Source organism: Phocoena phocoena, chromosome 9 (assembly GCF_963924675.1).
Source record: "Phocoena phocoena chromosome 9, mPhoPho1.1, whole genome shotgun sequence".
NCBI classification, from domain to species: Eukaryota; Metazoa; Chordata; class Mammalia; order Artiodactyla; family Phocoenidae; genus Phocoena; species Phocoena phocoena.
In genome coordinates, this window is record NC_089227.1 from 65,006,605 (window position 1) to 65,033,283 (window position 26,679).

General features: G+C 40.9%; 1 protein-coding gene across 2 annotated transcripts in view; it reads right to left on the bottom strand.

The window, feature by feature from the left end:
• The window catches only part of AOAH (acyloxyacyl hydrolase), a 170,150-nt gene that overhangs the window by 43,662 nt on the left and 99,809 nt on the right, over window positions 1–26,679 (bottom strand). For both annotated transcript variants that reach the window (XM_065883666.1, XM_065883665.1), the window contains one exon: window positions 9,746–9,828. In XM_065883666.1, coding sequence (XP_065739738.1) covers window positions 9,746–9,828 — 83 coding nt within the window. The remainder of the gene's footprint in view (window positions 1–9,745; window positions 9,829–26,679) is intronic.

The window sequence follows — 26,679 nt, forward strand, 5'->3', positions numbered from 1 at the left end:
GTTGCGTGGAACAAGCAGAAGCCAGGAAGGGCTGCATAAATAAGTCCTAAGAAATAGTCCCATTGGAATCAGAATGTCTCCATTCTTTAATGATTCTTTGGAATTCCAGAAAGTATTAAAAATTGGAATGATGTCCTCTAATAAAAGGAGGGAAATGTGTCCCTCTGTATAAAATGTGTCACACTGAAATGTTTCTCTTTCAAAAGTTTCTATTATAATTAAACATTGTACCTTGGAGATACTTTTGGTCTTTGAGAGATAACAAGGTTTGATGCCTGTAGCTCTGTAAGCATTTGCCCTTTAGATCAAGCATCTCAAAAATCGGTATTAAAGTCTTTCTTTGTTGTAGTAACCACACTGGATCATGGCTCCCAAACAGAAATGTCCTAGTTGTTTTGTTATAAGTAATTTCTGTTTTCTCCTGTCAACACCTTGGGTTGAGACCAAATATTCTACCCAGTGGTTGGGTTCATTAAATAATTACTGAGGGCCTATTTCTGTTTGGCAAAGGTGACTTCTTTGCTTCTTCTAATGCTCCAGGCCTTTAGAAAATATTGTCTTAACATTTTCATTTTGAAATGATTTCCAAAAAGTTGAAATAATTTCCAAAACTCAAAATAATTTACAAAAAGTTGCAAAACTAGAACAAAGGATTTGCACATACCCTTTCATCCAGATTCCTTAAATGTGAACATCTTTCATAATCATAGTGCAATGATCAAAATCAGGAAATTCACATTGGTACAATATGTTGTCTACACTAAAGACCTCATTCATATTTCACTATTGCCCCATTAATGACCAGGGCCAGGATACAATTCAGGATCACATGTATGTAGTTTCATGTCTGTTTAGCCTCGTTTAATCTGGGCTGATTCCTTAGTCCTTCTTTGTCTCTCATGACCTTGACACTTTTGAAGGGTACTGGCCAATTATTATTTTTTTTGTGTGTGTGGTATGCGGGCCTCTCACTGTTGTGACCTCTCCCATTGCAGAGCACAGGCTGCGGACGTGCAAGCTCAGCGGCCATGGCTCATGGGCTCAGCCGCTCCGCGGCATGTGGGATCTTCCCGGACCAGGGCACGAACCCGTGTCCCCTGCATCGGCAGGCGGACTCTCAACCACTGCACCACCAGGGAAGCCCATGGCCAATTATTTTATAGAATGTCTTCAATTTGGGTTTGTCTTATGTTTCTTCATGATTTAACTCAGGTTATGACTGAATAGAGGCAAGAATACAGTAGTAGTTGCTCAGTTAGTTTAAGGTACAAAACATTTTTTCTTCCAATACAGAGATCTTACGGGGTGGGAGGGTGTATAAAAATAATAAGCCCTTGTATGTATAATTGAATTCAGCTAAGCCTGGATTAATACTCATTTGCAGTTTTTCTCTTCATCCTTCTTTTACTTTTTCCTTGCCTCTATCCCTTTCTGAGAGGACCACTTTTGATAAAGAAGGCTGACACAGAATGCTGGATCAAGGTATCTAATTCTGACATTCACCTGCCTCCAGGGCAGGTACTGGCTGTCCTAGACAGCAAGATAGTGGTTTTAGCAGCTAGAATCCAAAAGGGGGACAGTATGGCATGGTGGGGAGCAGGGACAGACATGCTCTGGTGTATCTGGTAGGAGACGGACACGAGTTTAAACTCTACCAGGCTAATGGACCTTGGGCAAGTTACTTCACTTTGCTGTGGGGTTTAAATGGGGATCGAGTATGTAAAGTACTTAGCATAATGTCTGGCTTAGAGAACGTACTTTCTATGGACTGAATATTTGTTTCTCTCCAAAATTCATACATAGAAATCTAATCCCCATTGTGATGGTATTTGGAGGTGGGGCTTTTGAGAGGTGATTAGATCATGAATATGTGCCCTTATAAGAAAAAATGCCGTTCTAAGAAGCCAGAGAGCTGGCTCACTCTCCTTCTGCCATGCCGCCAGGGGATGCAACGAGAAGTCAGCAGTTTGCAACCTGGAAGAAGGCTCTCATTAGAACCTGCCCATGCAGGTACCCTGAGCCTCCAGACCTGTGGGAAATAAATTTCCATTTATAAATTACCCACTGTGGTACTTGGTTAAAGCAATCTAAACTAATTAAGCAGTACTTAGTATTAGCTAAACTCTATAAAAGTAATAATAACAGTAGCCACTTCAAACAACTCTCCAGCTGAATCTGCCCAACCTGCTAACAGATGCCTTAGAGGGCTGTGCCCTGACCAACGGTCCTTGGCAGCATTTCTGAGAGAAACACGATTAGCTGCCTGGAGACTGGAAGGACATCAACCTGTTCCTTCTGGCTTGGAGTAAGGCCTGAAGAGTGGTGTCTCTGTGCCCAGGACAAGCTCCTTCGACAGTTCTTGTGCTTGTTGAGGAATCAAAATCCTCTCAGTCAGGCTTAAGAGCAGGATGGATTTCTCCCCCATGTCTGCTCTTGTTAGAACACTTCCCAGTGGCAGCTTCTGTCCCTCTGCTGGACGCCCAGGGCCTGGTCAACTCTCAAGAGCTATTCCTCACTTTCGCACCCTCTAACCTGTTGTGCATCAAAGTCCTAGTTCACTTTCCCTTGAATAGCTGACCATTAGACTTGGGACGGGTTGAAGTCTCAAATGGCCACAGGGGCCAGGTAGCTAAGTCCACGTGTGAATGGAACAGAGTGGGAACCTCGGCCAAACACACAGCCCATGATCCACCTGAAAGGGAGGCCACTACTCAGTGCCAACCCATTGTTGCCAGGCAGGAGCATGGCTGTTTACCAGAACTGCTGATTTTCTAAGATAAATAGGAAATTGGATTTTTATGTAAAATCTTTTGATTATTAAACATCAGCAATAAACCACATTAAAAAAACCAAAAACTTAAACATGGAGTGAGTCTGAGGATTGCTAGTCTAAGACACTCTGATTTAGGATTTCAGAATCATAGAGCTTGGATGGACGTTGATTATCCTGTTCAAGCCCTTTGTTTCAGGGAAACTGAGGCTCAGAATGGGGAAGGGACTCACTGAGGTTATAGAACCAGCCATTGAGGGGTCAGGACCTGAACACGGTCTAGGCATGCATTAACGTTTAGTCTTTTTATCCTCTGTGTCTATTACAGCGACTGGTGCTCAAAAATAACTGTAGAATTAATGAAGGCATGAAGGATCCTTCTCATGAAGCTGGGGCTCGCCTCTCCTGATTTTTCACTGCAGAGCGACAAGAGAGAGTTGCATTATCGTGGGGGATATGAATAAGGTTGTTTTCTTTGCTCACGTGATTCACATGTGAATCTCACATGATTCATCCCAGAGCAGTGACGTGTAGGAGAAACAGTCCGAGAGTCATGAGAAGGAGCCCTGAGCTGGACTCATAGCTGTCATGGACACGATGTGATGTCCCGCATCATGTAGAAACCCCCTCTCCTCTGCCATCCCCTCCCCTCACTCTGATTCTGCTCCAAGGCCTCCTCCTCCATTTGCCTTAGAAACTCTTCCCTCACCCCTTCGCTGCCCAGCTTTCCCTTCTCTTCACCCCACCCGCTTAGACTTCCTGAGACTTTATCCTGTAGATGGTCTGAGTATGAATTCCACAGGCTGCCCTGAATTTTGCCCCTTTTTTTCTAGTTTCTCCTGGCCTGTCAGATTCTCTCCCATTCTTCAGATGGTTTAACCAAAGGCTAAACAAGGGAACCAGCAAGATGAAGTTGTTTTTTGGGGGGTGTGGGGGATGGAGAGTGGGTAGAGAAGTTAAGAAGTTCAAGACTGAATTTGGTTTGTGGCAAAGGGATTGGGTTGAGGCTGGGTAGATGAGGCTGCAAACACATGCACTTTCGCAAGTGTTAAAATTCTCCCTTTTTCATATCTATATACTTGTAGTTAGTCCCTTACTCCCCACTCTCCCACTAAGTGGGTGAGCACACGGGTGCACAGAGAGGGGCGACCTCTCACTGTATGGATGGGCCCCTCCAAGAAGACATGCTCTTCGGCACTTTTGACTTTCTGAAAACAAAACAACCCCAAACAGGTGTTGACACCAAGGTTTTGCTAAACTTGCAAAAATAAAATGAGGAAGGCTGCAAGTGAAAAAGACATTCTGCTTCAAGCCAGTAAAGTCCTGCTTGCAAACTGTAAAGAGATCCTTGGTGCAGCCTCTAAGGCCATCAGAGTGCCCTCCTCTGCAGGCTGTGTGGCCATGGAGACTCAGGGCTGGGATTTGCTTGTTTCATAAGCAGATGAGTCTTGTTTATTTTAGAAGTAGATGCCTTACGAATTTTTCTTTACTTTAAAATACATATTGATATTGAATATCACGTTAACATTTGCTTTTCTTCTACCCTTTATTTTAGATGAAGCACAATCTTGTCACTCATGGTTTTTGCCCACCATGGAGGTATTCAGGTTGGCAAAAGATTACTGTGTGTGCTTTTCTTCTCTTCAAAGGTTAAATGTAACTCCTGAGAGTTATTTAGTTTAAAAAAAAGCGTGTCAGTTTGACAAGTCCTACTACGTGCAGCAGAAGCTCAGCTCAGGGCTGGGAGTACAAATTTGGTTCCCATGCAGCTTGTCCTCACTGTCAGGCTGGGAAGCCAGACTTAAAGCAAATGACTCAGCTACAGGCGAGGAAATGCAACAACAGAGGCAGGGACAAAGGGCTTATGTGAGGGCTGAATAAAAGCTAATACTGGGCTTCCCTGGTGGCGCAGTGGTTGAGAGTCCGCCTGCTGATGCAGGGGCCGCGGGTTCGTGCCCTAGACCGGGAGGATCCCACATGCCGCGGAGCGGCTGGGCCCGTGCGCCATGGCCACTGAGCCTGCACGTCCGGAGCCTGTGCTCCGCAACAGGAGAGGCCACAACAGTGAGAGGCTCGCGTACCGCAAAAAAAAAAAAAAAAAAAATTGCTACTACTTATTGAGTCCTCTCTGAGCTCAAGGCCTAAGGCCTGAGACCTTTGATGAGGTCCCAAAGATTGGAACGTGCAGCATGGGTATAGGAGGTGCTTTTGGGGTCCACGTTTGCTGTGTTGGCCTCCCCAGCTGAATATTGACTGGCGTCCACGCCTGAAGCACTAGTCTCTGAGGGGTGATCATTGCTGGGGAGAAGATGACACCCCTCATCTGCTTCTGCCCCTTCCAACATGTTCTAGAGCTCCCAGCTCAAGCAGCCAAGGCTTGTTCTCCAGCCCCTTCCGCCCACAGCTTCCACCTCTTGCCGCACCCATCAGCAGGGGTCTTTCACTGCCCCACCCTCAGTTCTCACACCATCGCCTTAACCCTGCCCTTGCCCATTGTTTCCTCCAGCCTCTCTAGGGGAGCCCCGAGCCTGCTCCCCAGGCTGCACCTGCCTCCCATTCCCCAGGGCTCCCTCTGCAGTCCCCTCATTTCTCCTCTAGCCTTCGCCCCAGATCCCCTCTGTCAATCTTAGATATGCCAGCTACCAGTTTCCATCACTGCCCACTCCTATCCCTAGCCCAGTTTCTTCCTCCCAGAGGAAGCCCCTTTCTTTCTGCCAGATTCTCCCGGTGGGGCTGGCAGCCCCTCCCCTATCCCCATTACCTTCCTGCTAGCTACTGTTCCCAGGGGCCGGGAAACTCAATGCTAGATGTCCCTCTTTCTGCCCTTGAACTCTGGGAGCCACAGGTCTTCCCAACATGGACATGTGTTTTTAAAATTTATTTTTGATTTTTCAAATCTACTTGCTTCTTTAAACAAAAATTTATATTGAAAAAGTGACTGATTTTTTTTAAAATGCTGAGTAAATAACAGGACAGGTGGTGGGTGAAGTTAGCAACAAAGATGGAAGATCAGGAAGTACTTTATTTCCCCATTCAACCTTACACGGCCCAGTGAAGTTCAAGTATGGACTGCTATCACCGCCACTTTGCAAAGGGATCCCCATCTGGGTTCTGTGATGAATTCCTTCATGTCACGTGACATAGTTTAAGGAATTGGCTTTATTGGGGAAAGGACAAACTTACAAGGCTGGGCTTGTCCCCTGAACCCCATCATCCCACTGAGTTTGGGTGCAGCCTTTCCCCCAGGATGGTGGGGTGAAGAATCCCATTGGAGCTGGCCTGTTGCAATGGCAACGAAGAATGAGATCCTGGCATCGCCTTGGGCAGTTGTGCTCATCCAACCATGATCCCCATTTTATAGATGTAGAAACGGACCAGAGAAATTTAACAATTTGTCCAAGTCACAGACCAATTCCAGGGCCTAAATTCAAAACCAGTCTGCTATTTTATACACAAAGAAAAAAGACTTTATGAAGTAACAAGGAGGGGAAGACCTCTGCTCTCTGTTCTCTGGGCTTCACCTTGTATCTCTGAGAAGTGAGGTGATATTCTGTGAGGACCCAGCCAACCCCCTGGTGTTTTGACCCTTTCCCCCTTCACCGCACTCCCTTCTGCTCCCCACCCGAGCCGTGTTGGCACGTTGGGAGCTGTAAGGGCTGCTGCAACCCATCTCCTCTGCTGATTGTAAAGAAGGCTTAGCAAGAAACTTCCTACGCTTAACCCGCTATGCCAGAGAATTAGTACCCAAATTAAAATGACTTCAACAGTTTACATTTTAAAGTACCTTATAATCACTGGCAATGGTTCATGGGAGAGCTATCTATAGAAATTTTTGAGATCTTGTACATAAACCTCAAGAGGAAAACAGGAGCTGTTTCTTTCATTCTTATTACACAATTTTTAAGAAACGCTTTCATATTCCATTCAACTCTTTCTTCCCTTTTTCCTTTCTCTCTCACTGCTTCTGAAAAATAAGCGTAGACATAAAAATGCAGGCTATAGAAAGCCGACTTCTTCTATATCTAATAAAAACCTTGGGGAGTAATTGAAATAATTTGGCACTGGCAGTCAGGTTACATGCTGCCTAATAATTGAAGGAAAAATCCATAGTGAGGAAAGCAGCAGAGAACAGGAAGATGCGCTGGAGACTAAAGCCAGGACGTTAAATAATGAGTAACCATGAGAAACTTAAAAAAATTATTTTACAATTACATCCTTAGAAAAATAGTCAAGAAGCATCTTCAAAGAAGTTATACTAGACACAGTGTACACTCTCTGTATTTCTAAGGATTTTGAATTTAAAGAAAAGAACAGAAACCCTCCTCACCCCCAACTCCACCCCAGCATCTATTCATTAGATAAAAGTCTGACAGAAGCCATGGATTTCAATCAAATTTTGACATACATGTTTTTTCGTGATTAGGCTATCCTCCCATCTCCTTTCTCCTTTTTTATCTCCACGATCTGAATTTTAAAGAAATGCTGTCAAGACAGTGTACCACAAAAGGAGAGATGTCTACTATAAATTGTACTGAGTACTTTTCAGAGAAGTTTACTTTGGTCTTTTAGATTTTACAGAAGATGGCTGCATTCATTGTGGGAGCAGAGTGACATTGAGATGACACGTCTGGGTCTTGTGAGAGAGAAATGCTGGTGTCACAGACACACGGGGAGAGCGCAGCTTCCAGCCTGCATTTCTAGCCGAATCCTATTCCTTATTCTGCACCCTAACGTGGACTCTTGGCTGCGGACCTTGGGCAAGGTCTTTACTGTTCCTTCAGTTTCCATCTAGATTTTTTTTGGTTGTTATTTCTATATAAAACCAAAATCTGTGGGAAACAGAAATATTAAAAAAATGAAAGCTATCACCCATAATTTATCAAACATAATGATTTTGGTGTATTTTCTACCAATTTTCTTATGTACAGCTAGTTTTTTCTTTTCTTTTCAAAATACAGTAGAAATTAAATTATACTATCCAATTTTATACGCTAATTTTTCTTTTGGCAGTGTTTTGTCTTTCTAAATAAAAAGATATGGACTTTTAGTCCTCATTTTCTAGAGCTGCATAATATTCCACATGGTGTTTTTGTGTTCTTTGTTTTTACGGTCTACACCGACAGAGAGCTTTTGCCAGCACTGGGACTGTTTGAATATCTCATTAAAGGAGAAGAGAGAGAGCAACAAGGGGTCAGTATTCACTTTGTGTCTATGGTGATTCTTAGCCAGGTTGCATGACAGCTTTCCAATAGACTGTTGGTCATGTTCATATGCAAAGAGACAAGGTTGACTTCTTTCTGTGGCTCAATCTCGGATCATAGACCAGTGACTGTATTATCGTTGTTGGTGTCTGAGTGGAGTGAGATAAGCTGGGTACAAATTCCAGCTCTGCAACTTTCTATTCTGTGATCTGGACAGGACTCTTTGTTCTCTCTATGCCTCTGTTTTCTCAGCTGTAACAGCGTAGATATCATTACAAATTCCCAATTCTGAGAAACGTATTTTAATACATTTGATACTGGGTTGAGCGCTGCAATCAATGTGTACATTGCCATTTTTCTTTCCTTTTTCCACCGTTAACACTCTCCAGAGCTAATACAATCAATGATATCTTAGAATTGAAGTAATATAATATGTAATATAATAAATACTTGCTTTATAGTTTGTTGAAAGGATTAGGTGAAATATTATACATAAATTGTTCTTAGTGTTTGGTAAGAGATCAACAATCAGCTGTTATTTTATTAGTAAGAAAAAAACTATGTTGTCCTTAGAATAGAACATTTGTTCTGTGTAGAATATATATGATAAACAATACATTATTTGTAGGTCATATATTTAGATAAAACTTGTACTGCTTGGAAAATTCCTTAATACTCTGTTGATTAGAGATGGCATAGGGATGGCAAATAGGTTTAACTTTATGTGCCAAGTCTAATCTGTTGATGATGATTGTCAGGTGTGCTGTGTTGTGAGAATCGCTGAAGCAGAATAGCAGACAAGAGTGCTAAGGTGGGTTAGTTAATATCTTCCCCAGACTTTGGAAGATGGAGTGGCAACACACAGACTAAGTGTTTGCCATCTCTGAATTATGTGTCACAAAACATTACTTGGCAGCTCATTAGGTACTAGCCACGCCATGGTTAATCAATCAGGAGTTTCATCAAAATCTTATGGACTGGGCTTCCCTGGTGGCGCAGTGGTTGAGAGTCCGCCTGCCGATGCAGGGGACACGGGTTCGTGCCCCAGTCCGGGAAGATCCCACATGCCATGGAGCGACTGGGCCCGTGAGCCATGGCCGCTGAGCCTGCGCGTCCGGAGCCTGTGCTCCACAACGGGAGAGGCCACAACAGTGAGAGGCCCACGTACCGGAAAAAAAAAAAAAAAAATCTTGTGGACTGAATCTGGGTCCAAGGTGGGAGGTGAGAACCACACAGGTAAGAAACAAGCCCAGAAGACACAGATGTCTGGGAAACATGGGAAGCTGATGGAGACAATACCCTGAAAACACGTTCCTTTTTAAAATGGCTTTGGGGGGTTTCAGCCACAAACTTTTAGCTATTTTTCATAAAACTCCAACCCCGGTAGAAATGTGGGAGACTTTGCACCATAAGGGAGGGCAGAGTCTTTGCAATGACCTTGATTTTGCTCAGCCCTTGTTCTGCAAATGCTCACTTAGGTCTTGCTTCCTGAGCCTTGATGCCCTGCACCTTGGCCTTTCTAGAGCTTTGCTCTTGGATGACTGAGGTGCCCCCGTGGTCTCTACCTTAACGGCATCTTGTCTTGTTCTCTTTTGCTATGGGTAAAAGGCCTTAAAAGGGCCCCTCTCTCAGAAAAGGAAATGGTATTGAAAAGGGGGACTGTTCATCTTATTCTATGTTCATTATTATCTAATCCTCTGCTTTTGTGGTACTTATGAAATAAAACCAATCATTAAAGGCACATTGGTGAAAGTTTCAATGGAGCACTACATACCATTTCTGGAAATGTTCTGGTAGTCCCTGTGATTGCAGTGGTTTCTTTTCCGTAAACGAAGGTAAATAGAGTTTTCTTTAACTCTGAAAGAAATATATATGTGTATATTTAATGACAGGACATTCACATGATGGAGTTAAAAGAAACATGGTTTTATTATGATTTTTTAAATGTGAAAATGAACTCAGAAAATCAAATCTCTGCAGGCACATTTTCTCTAAACTGTCAATACATTATTAGGAGTTGTTATAAGAAACAGTTCTACAAAATGGGTTGCACTGATGTGATAAGATCAAACTTTTTCTTCTTTTTATGAAGACTTCCAGTCATCCCTTTCTAACCTTTTAACCAAGAGCTGCTGTAAGTCTCTTGAGCAACTGGTCATTTTTACCAACTCGGTTATTTTGAATCTGATCATGTTCCCTTTCTTCTTTTGGTTGCTGTGAAGCTGTGGCAGACACTCCTGTTGTCTTTCAGATCCATTTCTCCCCCTTCATCCATTTTAATAGAAGTTTCAGTAGGACATGTGTCTGCCCCGAATGATGACTGCTTTACTCAGCTTCCCTTGCAGCTAGGAGTGGCCACTTCACTAAATTCTGGACAAGAAGATGGAAGGAGAAGTATCCAGTGACAGTTTCTGGGAATGTTTCTCAGGAAACAATTGGCAGGTGACCCTTGCTTAGTCCTTTTTCTCCATTCTGCTGCCCACAATAGGAATGCTGTCATCTTGGATTATGGGGATAAGTTCTACACTGAGAAAACAGAGGTGTGAGCTGGAAGGGCCCTGAGGACCAGTGGAGCTGACCTCCCATATCAGACCTGTACTGCATATATGAGAGAAATAAACTCATCTGTCATCTTATTTAAACCACCCATACGTTGAGTTTCTCTGTTACTTATAGCTGAATCTAATACTAATGGACACAGATTTTAGAGACAAATTTTCAACCAGCATCAGGCTGTAACTGCACATATTTTAAGTCACTTTATTGGCTTCTCTTTGTCCCATCTTTGATTTTCTATCTTCTTTTGCCAAACTTTAATTTAATTTAAATGGAATTTAATGTTATGTTCTCTATACTTTTATAGGCTTCCTAAAATCCATTTTGAAACAAGACCAGGTATAAACTAATGAATAATAATTAAACTCAGATATATTTGATTATTCCTCAAATGTATTTTTTCTTCTCTTCATTATAATAAACTTCATATCTCACAACCTTACATGAATCATCACTTATTTTTCAGTGTTATGTAAGTCTCACTCATTGTATTATAGTGTTTCCTACTGTCTCAGTGCTTCAGGTTTGGGCACTTAGAATGCACTGTTAGTATTGTTCGTTCTGAGGAAACTAATAATAATAGAAAAAAAAACTTGTGGTTATCAAAGGGGAAGGGGGAGGGAGGGATAAATTAGGAGTTTGGGATTAACATGTACACACTACTATATATAAAATAGATAACCAACAAGGACCTACTGTATAGCACATTCTTTTCCCTTATAAGTTATTTCATAATAACTTATAAGGGAAAAGAATGTAATAAAGAAACTAATACAACACTGTAATCAACTATACTTCAATTAACCGCCCCCCCCAAAAAAGAAACTACTAGTAACATTTCTTAATAGAAGACCAAGATCTCCAAACAATATTTTAATTATGGAATTTTTGCTTTGTGGTAGAGTTTTGAGGTGAGTGATTTATTTTACTTTTTAAAATCAAAGCTACCCAGGTGCATAGTTTTAAAAATCAAATTCATTTTACTTGAATAATGTTTAAGGGGCCTTACTATGTTCCAGGCACTATTCGAGGCACCTGGGTCCTACTGGTAAATGAAAAAGACGAAGATCCCTGCCCCTGTGTCATTGACATTCTGGCAGGGAAAAAAACCCACTAAACATCACGAATAGGCAAATTATGGAGCATGCTAGAAGACAGTAAATGCTATGGAAAAAAGGGAGGCAGGGGAGCTAGGATTTGAGTGGTCAGAACAAGGCTTATTGAAAAGGTGGATGTGAGCAAAGACTTGAAGTGGTGAGCCTTACAGAACAAAATAGTTGAACTATTTTCGTCTATAAGGCTTGTGGTGATAAACAGCAAGCTCACACTCCCCATTCCTCCCCATTTCTCCATTCCCAGAGGCAATTAATTTCAACCTTATTTGACTGAGTCTTTTCGTGTTTTCTTTCTTATCTCTAAATAACATACTTTCAAGGCTACTTCTTGATTTTTAGTATTTGGCATTATCTATTCACTTCCCACTATCAAGAGGAGGATTTAGCTATTCACAGCAGATCTATGATTGCTTTTTCTTCTCTTCACAACACTTTCAATTCCCTGGAGTTAATAGCTGCCTTTGTTTCTTTATTTTCTTAACTGTTTATCATCACTTCACCCTTAAATCTTTTTACAGTTGTTTGATCTCTTTTCAATATGCTCTGATGTCTCAGATAGTTTTTAAATTTCATCTCCTTGTGGAAATCTCTCCTGGGTCCTCTTGCCCTGCTTAATCAGGACTTGTTGCCCTCTCACTCTGCAGCAGAGCAGATATCCTGGGAGCCTCCTTCTTCATACCCTGGGGATCCTTTTCACCTCTTCCTGACTTGTTAGATATCCTATTTCCTGGAAGACCACATTTTTCTTATTTTTGATGGAGAGTACTTTTACGTAACGTTTGAAGGATGTGTGTGAAGTAACATTACTTTTTTTAGCATCTGAAAATGTTTTTATTTTTGACTTAGTGAGGTGTAGGGTGGTGAGGTATTGCTGGTGAGGTGTAGGGCGGGCCCAGAAACACAGCTTGCGCCATAAATACGAACACAAATAAGGGTTAATAGGACTTGTTGGGGACGAACTTCAAGTAGAGAAGTAGCAGTGTTCACCTGGTCCCTGAACTCTCATTATCTCATAGAAAAGTGTCTTAGACAGGACATAGCTAGACTGGACACATATGGGACACCCTAAATATTTTTAGGGAAAGCAGGTTCTGGTGTTTATAAGTTGCTATATAATAATAATAATAATAATAATAATAATAATAATAAATTTCAGGGATAGGTAACTGTTTTGTTAAAAAGGAGGAGTTCCAAACAGGAGGAATCAGCTTCTTGTTAAGTACCAATAAGAAAGAGGAAATGGGTCTCCAGAATTATCAGTTTGCCTCTTGTTGACTGGTGTGGTAGATTTAAGAATAGCCTCATTATCTTTGACACCCCTACCCTTAAATCCTGGCTGTCTTGTTACTTCTCTGACCAAAAAGATATGGTGGAAGTGACATTATGCCAGTTTTGGCCTGGCTTTTAAGAATCTTGGCAACTTTGGTCTCTCGGAGCCCTGGTCCACCACCTAAGAAGTCTGACTATCTTTCTGGAGACACCATGTTAAAAAGGCCCTATAGTGGAAGCAACAAAGATGTCCTTCAATAGGTGAATAGATAAACCGTGGTACACCCATACAAAGGACTATTATTCAGCAATAAAAGGAAGTGAGCTATTACGCCATGAAGAGACATAGAGGAAGCTTAAGTGCATATTGTTAAGTAAAAGAAGCCAATCTGAAAAGGCTACATACTGTGTGAGTCCAACTATGTGACATTCTGGAAAAGGCAAAACATGGAGACAAAAAAAAAATCAGTGGTTTCCGGGGGTTAAGAGGAGGAAGGCGGGTATTAACAGGTGGAGTACAGGGGCTTTTTAGGGCAGTGAAACTAACCTGTACAATACTGTAATGGTGGATATATGTCATTATGCATTTGTCAAAACCCATAGAATGCACAGCACAAAGAGTAAACCCTAATGCAAACTATAGACTTCAGTTAAGAATAATGTATCAAGGTTGGCTCTTCATTTATAGCAAATCTACCACACTAATGTGAGATGTTAATAATAGGGGGAATTGAGGAGATGAGGGATTATTTGGGAACTCTCAGTACTTTCTGCTCATTTTTTCTGTAAAGTTAAAACTGCTCAAAAATTAAAGTTTATTAAAAAAAGAAACAAAACCCTACCTGGAAAGGAAAAGAGGTCCAGCTAAACCCAGCCTTCTGGTCACCCCTCGTCAGGCACTCACTTCATGTGAGTGAAGCCATCTTGGACCCTCCAGCCCAGCGCTGGGTGAATACTGTCGTGTCCATGGTCAATATTACATGGAGAGGAAGAATTGGCCAGCCAAGCTCTGCCTGAATTCCTGACCTCCCAAACTGTGAGGTATAAAAATGCCTTGTTTTAAGCCACTAAACTTTGGAGTACTTTTTACACAACAATCGATGTGCAGAACAGATGCTTATAGAATTCTGGGTTAATATCGTTTTCCCTCAGAAGTTTGAAGGAATCGATCCATTGGATCCTGACCTACCCATGTTGTTGTCTGAAGCCATTCTGTGCCTCAATCCTTTGAGAACCTGAGTAGCATCTGTTCCAAGTGTTCTGAAGTGTCATGATGACAGGCTTGGTGTGGTTCTATTTCCATTCAGTGTTAGACACACTTTCAACCTGGAAATTCATGTCACTCAGTTCTGAGAGGTGTTCTTGAATTATTCCATTGATGATTTCTTCCTTTCTTAGAACTCCTATTATTTGGATACTGGGTCACCTAGACTGGTCCTCTAATTTTCCTAGTTTTTCTATCTTAGTTTCCATCTCTTTGTCTTTTGCTCTATTTTCTGGATGATATCCTCAACATGATTTTTCAATACATCCATGAAATTCATCTTATGTCATTAGTATAATCTCCCAATGATCATTTTGATCTCTGAATATTTCTTTAATTTTAGTATAATGTTTTAATTTCATGAATGTAATATCTCCTCTTATTTTTTTGAAGCTATCATTTTAATTATTTTTATAAGTAGGATATTAATTAAAGTTAAAAACGATTTCCCCTTGGAGCACTGTCTCTGTTATCTTGAAGTTGTTTTTCTGTTTGTTTTTGTACTGTTTTTCACATTCGGGGTTGGTCTCAGATATCTGATGATCTTGGGTTGTTGGCTTATGTGTAAAAGTGGAAACTAGCTGAAAACTCAAAAGCTGATTGGAAAGTGGGCCTGCTGGGTGTGGCTTGTTGTCTACGGCCCTTACTAGAGGGTGGACTGGCTGGGCCTTTCTCAGGGAACCCCTGCTGTCCGAGTCTTTGGGGCTTTCCTCTTAGGATGTGCAGATTCCCCAGAGAGGGGTCTTCTAGTGTCCAACTGGGTTGCCAGCCCTCTGGGTCCAGGGGTGGGTGGACTTCAGGTTCAGCATGCTTGTGCTTTAGCACAGTGCTCCTACCTCCCCTTGTCTGCTGTCTTCCAGTCCAGAAGCTCTTGATTTTAGCATCTCCAGAGAAGAAACCCTAGTCTTATATCAGAATAAGGGAGGGGAAGAGATCCGAGGATCTAACTACTTCAACAATCTTTCAACCAAGACTTGTTTTTAGCCTCACTTTCATTTCTAGAGCTACCATATGGAGCCAGTTCCCAAGGCCTCTGGGGTTCTGTGGTGTAGACTGGGTTGCTTCTCAGCTGTCCCTCCTCCTAGTTTAGGACGCAACTTTCTTGAATCGACTAAGTCAGTTACCACTTGTCCTTCTGCTTTCTGGCTTCCAACATTTTGTGGCTATTGGCTCTTCCTGTTCTCTTTGTCCTTGCGGACAAATTCGTTTACTGTCATTTTAGTGGGGTTTCTCAAGGAAGACAAGTAAATGCTTCGTTCAATCTGCCATCTTACCCAGAAGCTGAAATGAATACTTTATACACTGCATCATCTATGCCCTCTGCCATGACTATTTTATTATATTTTGAAAAAGCAGATGGGAAATGGACATTAGATCTGAGTTCAATACTAAAATAATTTCACAGTCAATAAAGAGGGGTTATTTTCCTTTGGGAAAGTAATTATTACCAATATTTAGCCAGAAAGGTATTTTTGATAATTCTAAAAATGGAACTTCTGTACTGAAATACTGTTTTGTTCTTGACCTCCTCATGGAGAGTAAACAGTGTGGATATTAATATTATAGCTACAGTTAGTCACACATTACAGAAAGAACATAGAAATCTTTATCAATAGGCAAAGAGCTCCATTACTATTTCTGACCAGAAATAGCATCTAGAATTTTGGGATTAAGGTTTTGTAACACTAAGTACTAGAAACTATTTCACCTAAAAAGTTACTATTTTCTTTCATCTCCATTCTCAATACATAACCTCTCTTATAAATCTTAGGAACTGAATTTCTCATGCAGTGCAGGAATTCTGAGGAGATAGAGGGATCCGTACAATACGTTGAGAAGCTTGTAATACAATATTTGAGATGCCTATAAATGGAGGAGATTGCTTAATAGAAAATTATTTACATACAGGGTCAGTGAAACTTGAATTAATAGGCTAAACTGTGCCTAGTAAGGTTAACGGTGATCACCATTCTGGTTTCAAATTCCCCTCTTCTCACTCCCCTCACTGCTATGGGCCCAGCCGCTCCGCGGCATGTGGGATCTTCCCGGACCGGGGCACGTACCCGCGTCCCCTGCATCGGCAGGCGGACTCTCAACCACTGCGCCACCAGGGAAGCCCTCCTATATGATCTTTATTTCTCTTTTTCCTCTGTTGTGCATCAAAACCCAGTCCAATGGGTTAGTAGAAGAGGTAATAGCTTCAGTCCTGTAATTTGAGTGGTGCAAAGAAGGAGTGTTTGAAAGTTCTCTTCCTCACACATTCCCCAGTGTCTAAGGTAAGGGTGCCCTCAGCATTGGGAGTAGGCTTGGAGGTTCACCATGTTAAATTCCCAGTTTTATCAGCTCCATCTATTGTAGGGCCTAGAAAGTATAGCCGTTTCACTGAGGACACACTAGTCATATTTTGATTTCTAATACCAAAATTCAAAACAGATAAATCTCAGAATGTCTACTAGTTGCTTTCCCCAACATGGGCTCAGGTAACACAAAAACCACTTTCTCTGAGAGCCTTCTAATAACCCGCCCCCCACCTCATTTCGCTATGGCTGAAAGAAAAACAAAACAAAACAAAGAGTAAAATTAAGAACGAGCCTCAAGAATAATGCAGACAGGGCTTCCCTGGTGGCGCTGAGCCTGCGCGTCCGGAGCCTGTGCTCCACAACGGGAGAGGCCACAACAGAGAGAGGCCTGCGTACTGCAAACAAAAACAAAAACAAACAAACAAAAAAAGGAATAATGCAGACAAATTAAAAGGGTTGTTTCAAAATTGAAAAAATTAGCACCTCCTATGTTGATTCCAAGCAGAACCCACTTGGAGAGAGGCAACAAAACTGTTTCCCAAAGGGCTTAGCATATCAGAGGTTTTTTGGGATAAACCGAGTGAAATATTATTCAAGCAACAGTAATGTATCAGGTCCTGTTTCTGAGTCTATTTCTGACTCTCTTTAGCAGCACAGCTAGTTTGGGTATAAATTCTGAGACCCTGTGAAGCTGAATGGGAATAAGTCACACAAAAAAGACTGGGGCTTGGAAGGTGAGTGAGAGAGAAATGGTAACATTTGATGTGAAGGGTTAGGACAGGGGAGTGGATTGGGATAAAGTTGGATAATTTAGAGACTAGACAGGCTTTATTCAGGGACCTCTACTGCTAGGAAGTTTTAAGACAAGGGTGGATAATTTGATTTCCGATGTGGATGGAGGTCAGGCCAGCATGGGGCCAGGGAGATGGATTAAAGAACTTTTAAAATTCCTTCTAGCTCTTTGATACTAGCCACATCCCAGAGCCCCGTGTAACCCCCAATTCACTGCATCACAGGAGAACCAAGATTTCAGCCTCAGAGAGAGATAAACATGCAGAATATGACTCGTTGTGTATTCAAAGAGCCTGGCAATGGGCTAATTATGCAGGGGGGCTTGCAAGGTGAGGATGACTGCAGAGGAGGTCCCAGGAGTTGAGACATGAAAAGATTAGCAAGACAGCATGATAGATTTTTGAATTTGGAGCAGCAAAATAGTAGAGGGAAATAGACTTCAGGGGCATCGTGTTCAATAATTCATAAGCTGCTATACTCACACAAGGCTTCTTACCTGTTAACTTTCCACTAAGATTCCTTCCTCTGCCCTTCTCTGAGCTTGTGGCATTATAACTCTCTCCACCCTGGCTTTTGCCAGCCTCAGATTTGATTCTAGGCCACCGTATCAGGGTAAACTTTAAACTGTGATAAAACGGAGGGATTTAAGCCTGTGGATGCTTCTAAATCTGAAAAGATCATTTGTAGCATAGAAGAAGATTGTTTTAGTAATCTCAGCAGTATTTCTCAAAGGATGCTCTGTGCAACACTAGTTTCTTGAGACATATTTTTCTCATAAAACAGACACACATTCTACATGGTTCTGTGGTCAGATTAGTTTAAGAAATGTTTCATATTATACCTTGGAGCTATATACAAAACTTTTGGGGCTTATTGAAGGCTCTGATAAGCCTTACACTGAATAAACCTGTTTCCCTTTATTTAAACCAGCATTTCCAAAACTTATTTGACCTAGGAATCTTTTTAAAAAGTGTGCATAATACCTTTTAACATCTTGTGGAACTAGCGTTTCACAGAAACAGTTTTTGAAGAATACTGATGAACTGTCTCTGTGATCTATATTTGAGCTTTATGAGATGGCCTAAAATCTCAAGTTCAGTTGGTTACAAGAATTCTACTAGAAAAATTTGGAGGTTGTACATTTACGTTGATCAATCTAGATTGCTGTAAAATTATATCATTCTGGACAAAAATTCACATCAATGCTTAATTTATCTATTATTGACCAAATAGCAGATCTCTCCTTTGTTTTACTCTTTCTACCTGACTACTGAATTGATAATTTTACTTTAAACTTATTTTTTCCAATTTGTTGACTGTGTATTTACTTTAATATTATGATGAATTTTGCTAATTTCTTGTAGAACATTTATTATCGAACCCACTTAGAAGTCCAAGGGCTTAAGTTACACTGATTTATTTTTACATGCGTCCCGTTACGCAGCTGGTGATCAAATTCATGCTGTTCATACTCCTCCTCCTATGTTCCTGGTGTTTTCCCTGAAATGTTAATTCCTGCAAATCTGATTTGATTTAGGCAATCTGAGTAAATGCAAGGGAAGGATGTTTGTAGATCGTACCACACTCTGCAAATATAAAGTGATGTCATTATAAACTTAGTGATTCTTTTATTGAGTACCTACTATGGTGCCACACTCTGTGCCAGGGGCTAGGGCCCCAGAGCGAAGTCAAGCCGAATTCTGGCACTCGAGATGCTCAGAGTCAGGTATGGGGTGGGTGGAGTGGGGAGACAGTGAGTAAACAGTTATGACAAGTGAGATGACATTGGTATTGAAGGGGCAAAATAGGAGCACAGGAGAGAATCGTATAGTCAGATGGGGGTTAGTATGGAGAGGCCATCAAAAGGAACTGACCCCTGACTGGTGGTTGTTGAAGCATGAACGGGGGGAACCAGATAAGACAAAGCTGAGGGTCAATGCCTATGAAAAATGCTCAAACTTACTAGTAATTAAGAGGTTACATATTAGAAGAGCAATAAAATATTTTTTGTTAGATCGGAAAAAAATTAAGAAGATATTTGTCAATATCCAGTATTGACAAAGGTGTGGGGAAACAAGTATTCTTTTTTTTTTTTTTTTTTTGCGGTACGCGGGCCTCTCACTGCTGTGGCCTCTCCCGTTGCAGAGTACAGGCTCCGGACGCGCAGGCTCAGTGGCCATGGCCCACCGGCCCAGCCGCTCCGCGGCATGTGGGATCCTCCCGGACTGGGGCACGAACCAGTGTCCCCTGCACCGGCAGGCGGACTCCCAACCACTGTGCCACCAGGGAATACTGAAACAAGTATTCTTATACAATATTTGTGGGACTGTAAATTGGTGTAGCCATTTTAGAAGGATTATAAAAAATTAAAAATGTATATATTCTGATCCAGTAATTTTTTTCTAAAGACATCCTTACATGTAGTCATAAAGAGAACCATAGAATGTTCATTACAGCATTATTGGAATTAATGAGGATTTGGAACTAAGTTGACTGTCCATCAGTAGGAGAATAAAACAACCATACTATAAAATACCATTCTGCACAAGAATGGAAAGTGTTTCAAGAAGTATTGTTAAAGCATTAATTTATAGTATGTTATGCATAGTATGATGTCATTTACAGGAAAACCCCAACAAAGCATTTATTTCTTTTTTTTATTCTTTTTTTTTTTTTTTTTTTTATGCGTTACGCGGGCCTCTCACTGTTGTGGCCTCTCCCGCTGCGGAGGACAGGCTCCGGACGCGCAGGCTCAGCGGCCATGGCTCACGGGCCCAGCCGCTCCGCGGCACGTGGAATCCTCCCAGACCGGGGCACGAACCCGTGTCCCCTGCATCGGCAGGCGGACTCTCAACCACTGCGCCACCAGGGAAGCCCTATTTCTTTATGTACAAATACATAGAAAGGGTCTGTAAGAAACCACACTAAATTGATAACAGGACTTTCTTCTGAGAAAGAGAATGAAATTGGGAGAGGGCTTTGGCTTTTTACATTACATAGCTCAGTATTTTTTGTAAAATAAAAATGTATGCATGATTTGAATAAATTAAAAAATAAAATTTAAAACTAAGTAGGGTCAAAAAAAAGAACCCCAAAAAACTAAGTAGGGTCAAAGGGGACATCACCACAGTGGAGAAATTTGTCAGTACACAGCAGGAAGAGTCCTGGGCTAGCAGTTGGGGTCTCCAGGTGGTCCTTCCTGCAGCAGGCAGCCTCCCTGTGCCTGCATTCCATCTCTTCTTGCCTTGTCTAAGACCTGTTCCTTCCTTTGTCCGCCTTTCTCCCTCTTTTGGCTCTTCCTAACTCCACAAGCATGCTGCAGGATTTCTCATCTAAAAATGTCTCCCTCATCTTTTATTCCCCATCGGCTATCACCTCACTTCTATGCTCCCTTTGATAGTAAAACTCGCTATGAGTTGTGTATGCTCACCTGCATTTACTTCATCACCTCCTGAACCTATTCTCTCCAATCAGACTTCCATCTCCGCTCCACTGAAACGTTTCTGGTCAAAGTGTCCCCGTGATCACTGTCTGGACACCCAGTGGTCCTTCTCAGTTCTCATCCTCCTCTTCCTCAGGCACCATCTGGCTGATGGGCACTTCTCCTTTGGAAACACTTTCTTCACTTGGCCTCCAGGACACTAAATGCTTCTAGTTTTCTTTCCCCTTTGAGGGCCGTTCCTTCTCTTCCCTAACCTCTACGTGTTGGCATCCCCCAACCACTCTCCTCAGCCACAGCTCTTTTCTACACTCACTCCCCGTAACAGAAATTCTCAATTTGTTTTCTCTCAGGACCACTCTATGTTTTTAAAATTATTGAAGAAACCGGAGAGCTTTTGTTTATGTGAGTTATAGCTGTCAATATTTATATACTGGAACTTAAAAATTAGAAATTTGAAAGATCATTTAATTATTAATCACTTAAAATAATAATAATAAGCCCATTACATGTTAACATAAATGAAATACTTGTTTTCTGAAAAAAACATATTTTCCAACCTCTCCCCCAATTAGTTAGAAGAAAAGCATCATTTTACCATTTTGCAAATCTCTTCAATGCTTGATTTAATGTCAATAGAAGACAGCTATGTCCTCACATCTGCTTCTGCATTGTCTGTTGTGATATGTTCTTTTAATGGAATTATATGAAGAAAATCTTGTCTTAAGTATACATTTAGGTTGAAAGTGAATAACATTTTAATATCCTTTTTAGATAACAACTGATAGCCTTCTTTGATTCTACACCAAAACTCAGCAAGCAGTTGTTTCTTAAAGGGTGATTAGTTGCAATATGGAATCTGAAATGGACTTTTTGCATGATGTTGCATTCAAGTGCATTGGTCTAGCTTGTACTTTGAATGGATCTCTCACCCAGGCATGATTTCATATATCACAAACTTGTCATTTAGAAAATATTGGTTTACTGAGTTATGCAGATATTCCAAATGTTGATGCATCTTATGATACAATATTGAAAAATCATACTTGTTGCAAGCACCACGTATCTCATTAGAAAGGACTTGGAGTATTAGGAAGCTGTCAAGTTTATAGTAGAAGATACAACTTTTCAAAAATCCTAAATTTTCTCTGAAATCTCAAATTGTTTTCCTTGAAGTGACAAGCTCATTGCATTCATTTTAGATGTAATACCTGTCATAAATCCAAGTCTAAATAACTATAACTTATTTTCCAGTCTTTTTCAGTAAGAAAGGTGTTCCATGAAAAACTGACTAATTCAGTTCTCAATTCTCTCACACAAGTGCTTTTTTTCCTTAGAATAACCATCATATTTTGTTATGCAGCAGAAGTGCCCTATGCATACTTCCCGTTTCATCAGATGAAATCATTAAAAATCATGTACTTACTTTAATAAAATTAATATTTTTTTCTTACCTTATAGGTGACATTTTCAAGGGAAGATATCCCCTCTTTTTTAATCCAGGAGGTGTGGAGGTGAAGACCACAGTGACTACTAATATAGTTTGGTACTACTGCTTTGATTCATGCTCAGATGTCAGCAGTTTTTTACCCACCATTGCTTTTTCACCATCAGTTCAAAGGGCTGCACAGTGCAAAAGGCAACTACTGTTTTAGCATTGTTGTGAAATAGATTTATCCTGTGGACCCCCTGAAAAAGTCTTAGAGACCCACCCCCAGGGGTCCATGGACCACACTTAGAGAATCACTGATGTAGACTACCTCTCACTCCAATCAGCCTCACCCAACCTCAAAGTGACCAACTCTTTGGCTAATTATTTGTTTTGCAAAGTATAATTATAAGATGGCTAATCACTTGCAATTATATCACATGTAAATTTTGAATAATGGTTTTAATAAGTTTATTAAGCTTATTAGTGCTTCGTACTTACATGTCTTTTTTTTTTTTAAACAGGAAATTAGGTTGGCAAATGTTAGCTGCAAATTCCTTCTCTCCAATTTTATGTTTTTAATGCCCCAAGTGACTTGGTTTGGAGTTATACACTGCTTTTCAAAACTGTTCTCTCATATAATGTCTATTGGGTTGGAGAGAATAGATAACCTTTAACACTCAGATTCTAGGACACCTCTCATCAAAGATGTGTGTTTAAATGTCCTTGAATAGCATTACTGTGCCACTTATAACAATGGCTTTGTCTATTTCTTTCTAAGCATTTGCTCTGTTTCTGGCCCCAAATAGCAAATTTAAGTCAGCAGCAGAGGGAGCAACAGTTACCCTAGAAAATTCCATCTAGTTTGCACCCACTTATGTTGACCCACTGGTCTCACTCTTAACTCTAGCTTGATATGGTAACTTTGGTCATTGTTTTTGGTTCTTTGGGCTTTTGTGACTTTTTAAGGCTAACCGCAGGCTTACTTTATTTTTTTTAAGTTGTGTCTGTTGCCCTGCTCTTACTCCCAGCTTTGAAGAACTTCTCTATCATTTAGCCCTGGCAGGCAGTACTCCACTGTCTGGACCGACTCCTGGCCTCACTTTCAGAAGGGGATTTGCATAACCATAAATTCTCAGGTTAGAGGCATGGGGTTCAGGTGGTTATTTCTGTTAAGGATTTGGAGTCACCTGTTTCCCTCTCTGGGGGTCGCTTGGAAGAAATAGTATGCATAAAGGATTATAATGGAGAACCGCTTTAACTAATAAGCTGGTCAAACACCTAATGCAGGGCTTACTATGTATGAGCTTGACTTCTATTGCACAGTATCCCCGGCCCGAGAGGAACATGGTTCCTAGAACATTTCAGGCTCTGACCCATAAACGTAGTCATATCTTTTCCCAAGGCATGGCTAGTTAAGGGTTGGAGAAAGCAGATTTGGTGGAGAGAAGCAGGAGCATCTCTCTCCAGCAGTTTTCCCTAATGCTTCTAAATCAAGCAGCAGCATAAAGTAGGATGTGGACTTGAACATCATGTTGCCCTACAACAACCAAACCCGAATGTCAGAGAGAACGTCAGAGATCAGCAGGTGCAACTCCACCTCATCATATGAATGAAGTCCAGGGATGCTAAATGTTCCACCTAACAGCCACACAGAACCAGAACCTTTTCGCCTGTAGACACAGACTTCTTCCTACTCTACCACATGGACTCACAGTGCTCTGGAATTTTAGATGTTGCATTTTGTTCTTCCAGTTTCATTGAGATATAACTGACACACATCACCATATAAGTTTAAGGTGGACCACATATTGATTTGACTTACATCCATCATGAGATGATTATCATAATAAGTTCAATGAACAGCCATCATCTCTTATAGATACAGCATAAAAAATTATTTTCCTTGTGATGAGAATTCTTAGGGTTTATTCTCTTAACAATTGTCATATATAATGTGTAGTAGTGTTAATTATTTTATCATTTCGTACATTACATCCCCAGTACTCATGTATCTTATAACTGTAAGTTTGTACCTTTGTACCTTTTGATTGTCTTCATCCAATTCCCCCTCCCCCTCCCCTCTGGTAACCACAAATCTGATCTTTTTCTATGAGTTTATTTGTTTGTTTTTGAAGTATAATTGACCTATAACACTCTGTTGGTTCCTGATACACAACATAGTGATTCGATATTTTTATGCATTTCAAAATGATCACCATGATAAGTCTAGTTACCATCTATCGCCATACAAAGATATTACATAGTTATTGACTATATTTCCCACACTGTACACTTCATTCCTGAGACTCATTTATTTTGCAGCTGGAAGTCTGTACTCTTAATCTCCCTTATCTATTTATGGATTGCTTTTAAGCAAGAAGTTCTTCCTTCCTGAAATTTTGGTATTGTTTTTTATCCTTCTACATGGGTTACTGGGCCTTGGCTTCTTTAACCTAAATAGGATTTTCCTGTTACATTAATTGCTTTTGAAAGTGATCTGAACACAAATAACTATTTTTAATCTTTAAAAAGTACTTTTTTCTTCTCACTTATTGTTAGAGTTCTCCCTATTGTCAGGGTCCCAGCCCCCAAGCCGCCAACCTCACAGAGGGCTTTTTGCTTTTGCCTTTGAACTACTCAATTTCTTTCGGAAAACACATGGTTTTGAGGGATATAACTTTTTGAATTTTCTGAAGCCTGAGAGTCAAGAGAACAGATTTCATTAATGTTGACTCAACTGAAGGATGTAAAGATTTGTAAAACTAAGCGGTTTTGTTTGTCTTTTAATATATGCATGAAATTTCAATTAGAGTTATATTCATCTCATACAGGAGATACTAAATTTTGAGGGGGTGGAGGGCATAATGGAAGAAGGAAAGGAAAGCAACCATCTTCTCTTCCAAACTTTTGCTTTCAAAGGTACATTTCCAAAGAACATTGTTAATATACAAAGCATGAGGCTGATCACAGATAACAGGAGGCACTTTCTAGAGATCCAGTTGAATAGAGAAATCCATAAATTCTATCCCATGTTGATAAGCATTTGGACTCAAAGGGACATTTGCTCAAAATGCCTATGGCAGCTGCCACATCTCTCACAAACACTGCCTCTAGGTCAATGTTCTATTTATTCTCCTGATTCCACCAGAAGAGGACCCCCATCCTAGGCCAATCTCTCTTTAGTAATTGTTACACACTTGATAACTCTTTGTTCTTTTAAGAAGACTGGACTAGCACAGGTTATCTGCATGTATAATTTACATGAGAGTATATGAGAGTTTAATAGGAGCTACTGTTACAAAGGACATACTGGATGGTGACACACAGGGACTGTCATGCTGCTGTGTTTTTGCTTAATGGGGGATCCATTGCAACTCTGATTCCAGACAGAGAATTTCCTTTTTTATCAAAAGGAGTTTAATATATTCTTCTCCATTCCAGCTAAACGGCAGAGAACACAGGCACAGTATACAGAAACAGGTGGCAAAAGAGCACTAAGAGAGAGATAACTAGAAAACTTGGGCCCACAAAAGCGTAGAGAAAAAAAACCCCTGCAGGGCAGGTGGCCAACCAGCTGAGGTGCGCATCTCCTTAGAAATACAGCTGGTAAGGATAATGCTTAGAGTCAACACTGAGCAAGTTGCATGAGCAGACTGTTTTGTAAATAGCAGTACAGAGCCTAATACAAGAAGGTGCTATGTCAGCATAGACTAGCTCACGATCAAGATGATTTTCACATAAGCTGCACCTAGACGCTTCCCTCCTTCGTGCCGTGTGGTCAGAATCTCTCTGCATAGCCCTCATAAGAATTATAAACCATTTGTGTCTGATGACTTACAACTTTTCCTCTGTATAGCCCTCATAAGAATTATACACCATTTGTGTCTGATGACTTACAACTTTTCCTCTCCCTTTTCCCCCTCTGCCTTTCTCCTAAGGAAGATCTGTCTGCCTGCTGGGCTCTCATAGGATGATGGCTGGAAACTGCAATAGGATTGGCGAGCTAGCAGGATTTCACATTGATAACGGAGGAACCCTCTGGTCTGAGGACAGAATAGAGGCAGAAAAGAAAGAGGGACACTGGCTCCCGCTCCCACCGCCCAACAAAAACTGAAAACAACTGAACAGAGTCTGCTTGGGAGCAGGCGCTAAGTTTGGGTAGAGATTTTAGGAAAATTAGATTTAGGACATGTGGGGAACTATTGGCGGGTATGAGCTGTAAGTGGAAAAAGATGAGGAAACAAGTTTTCATCATTTTAGCTGTACACGGGAATGGATTCCCCTTTCATTCTTTGAGTGTCTCCAGTGAAGGTTTAAACTATTTAACAATTAATTTTAAACATCAGACTAGTATTTCTTCAATGGCAACTTCATGAGGCTTTAGGTCAAAAGGTGGGGTTCGTATGTAAATTTAAGCTTCCATTAAAAGTATGGTAAACTGTGTCCATTTCTCAGTCATAACTAATTCTTTTTGTTTGTCATAAAGGCCTGGATTTAGAGAAATTTCCAAGTACTTTTATACATAGATGGCTGGATTGCGT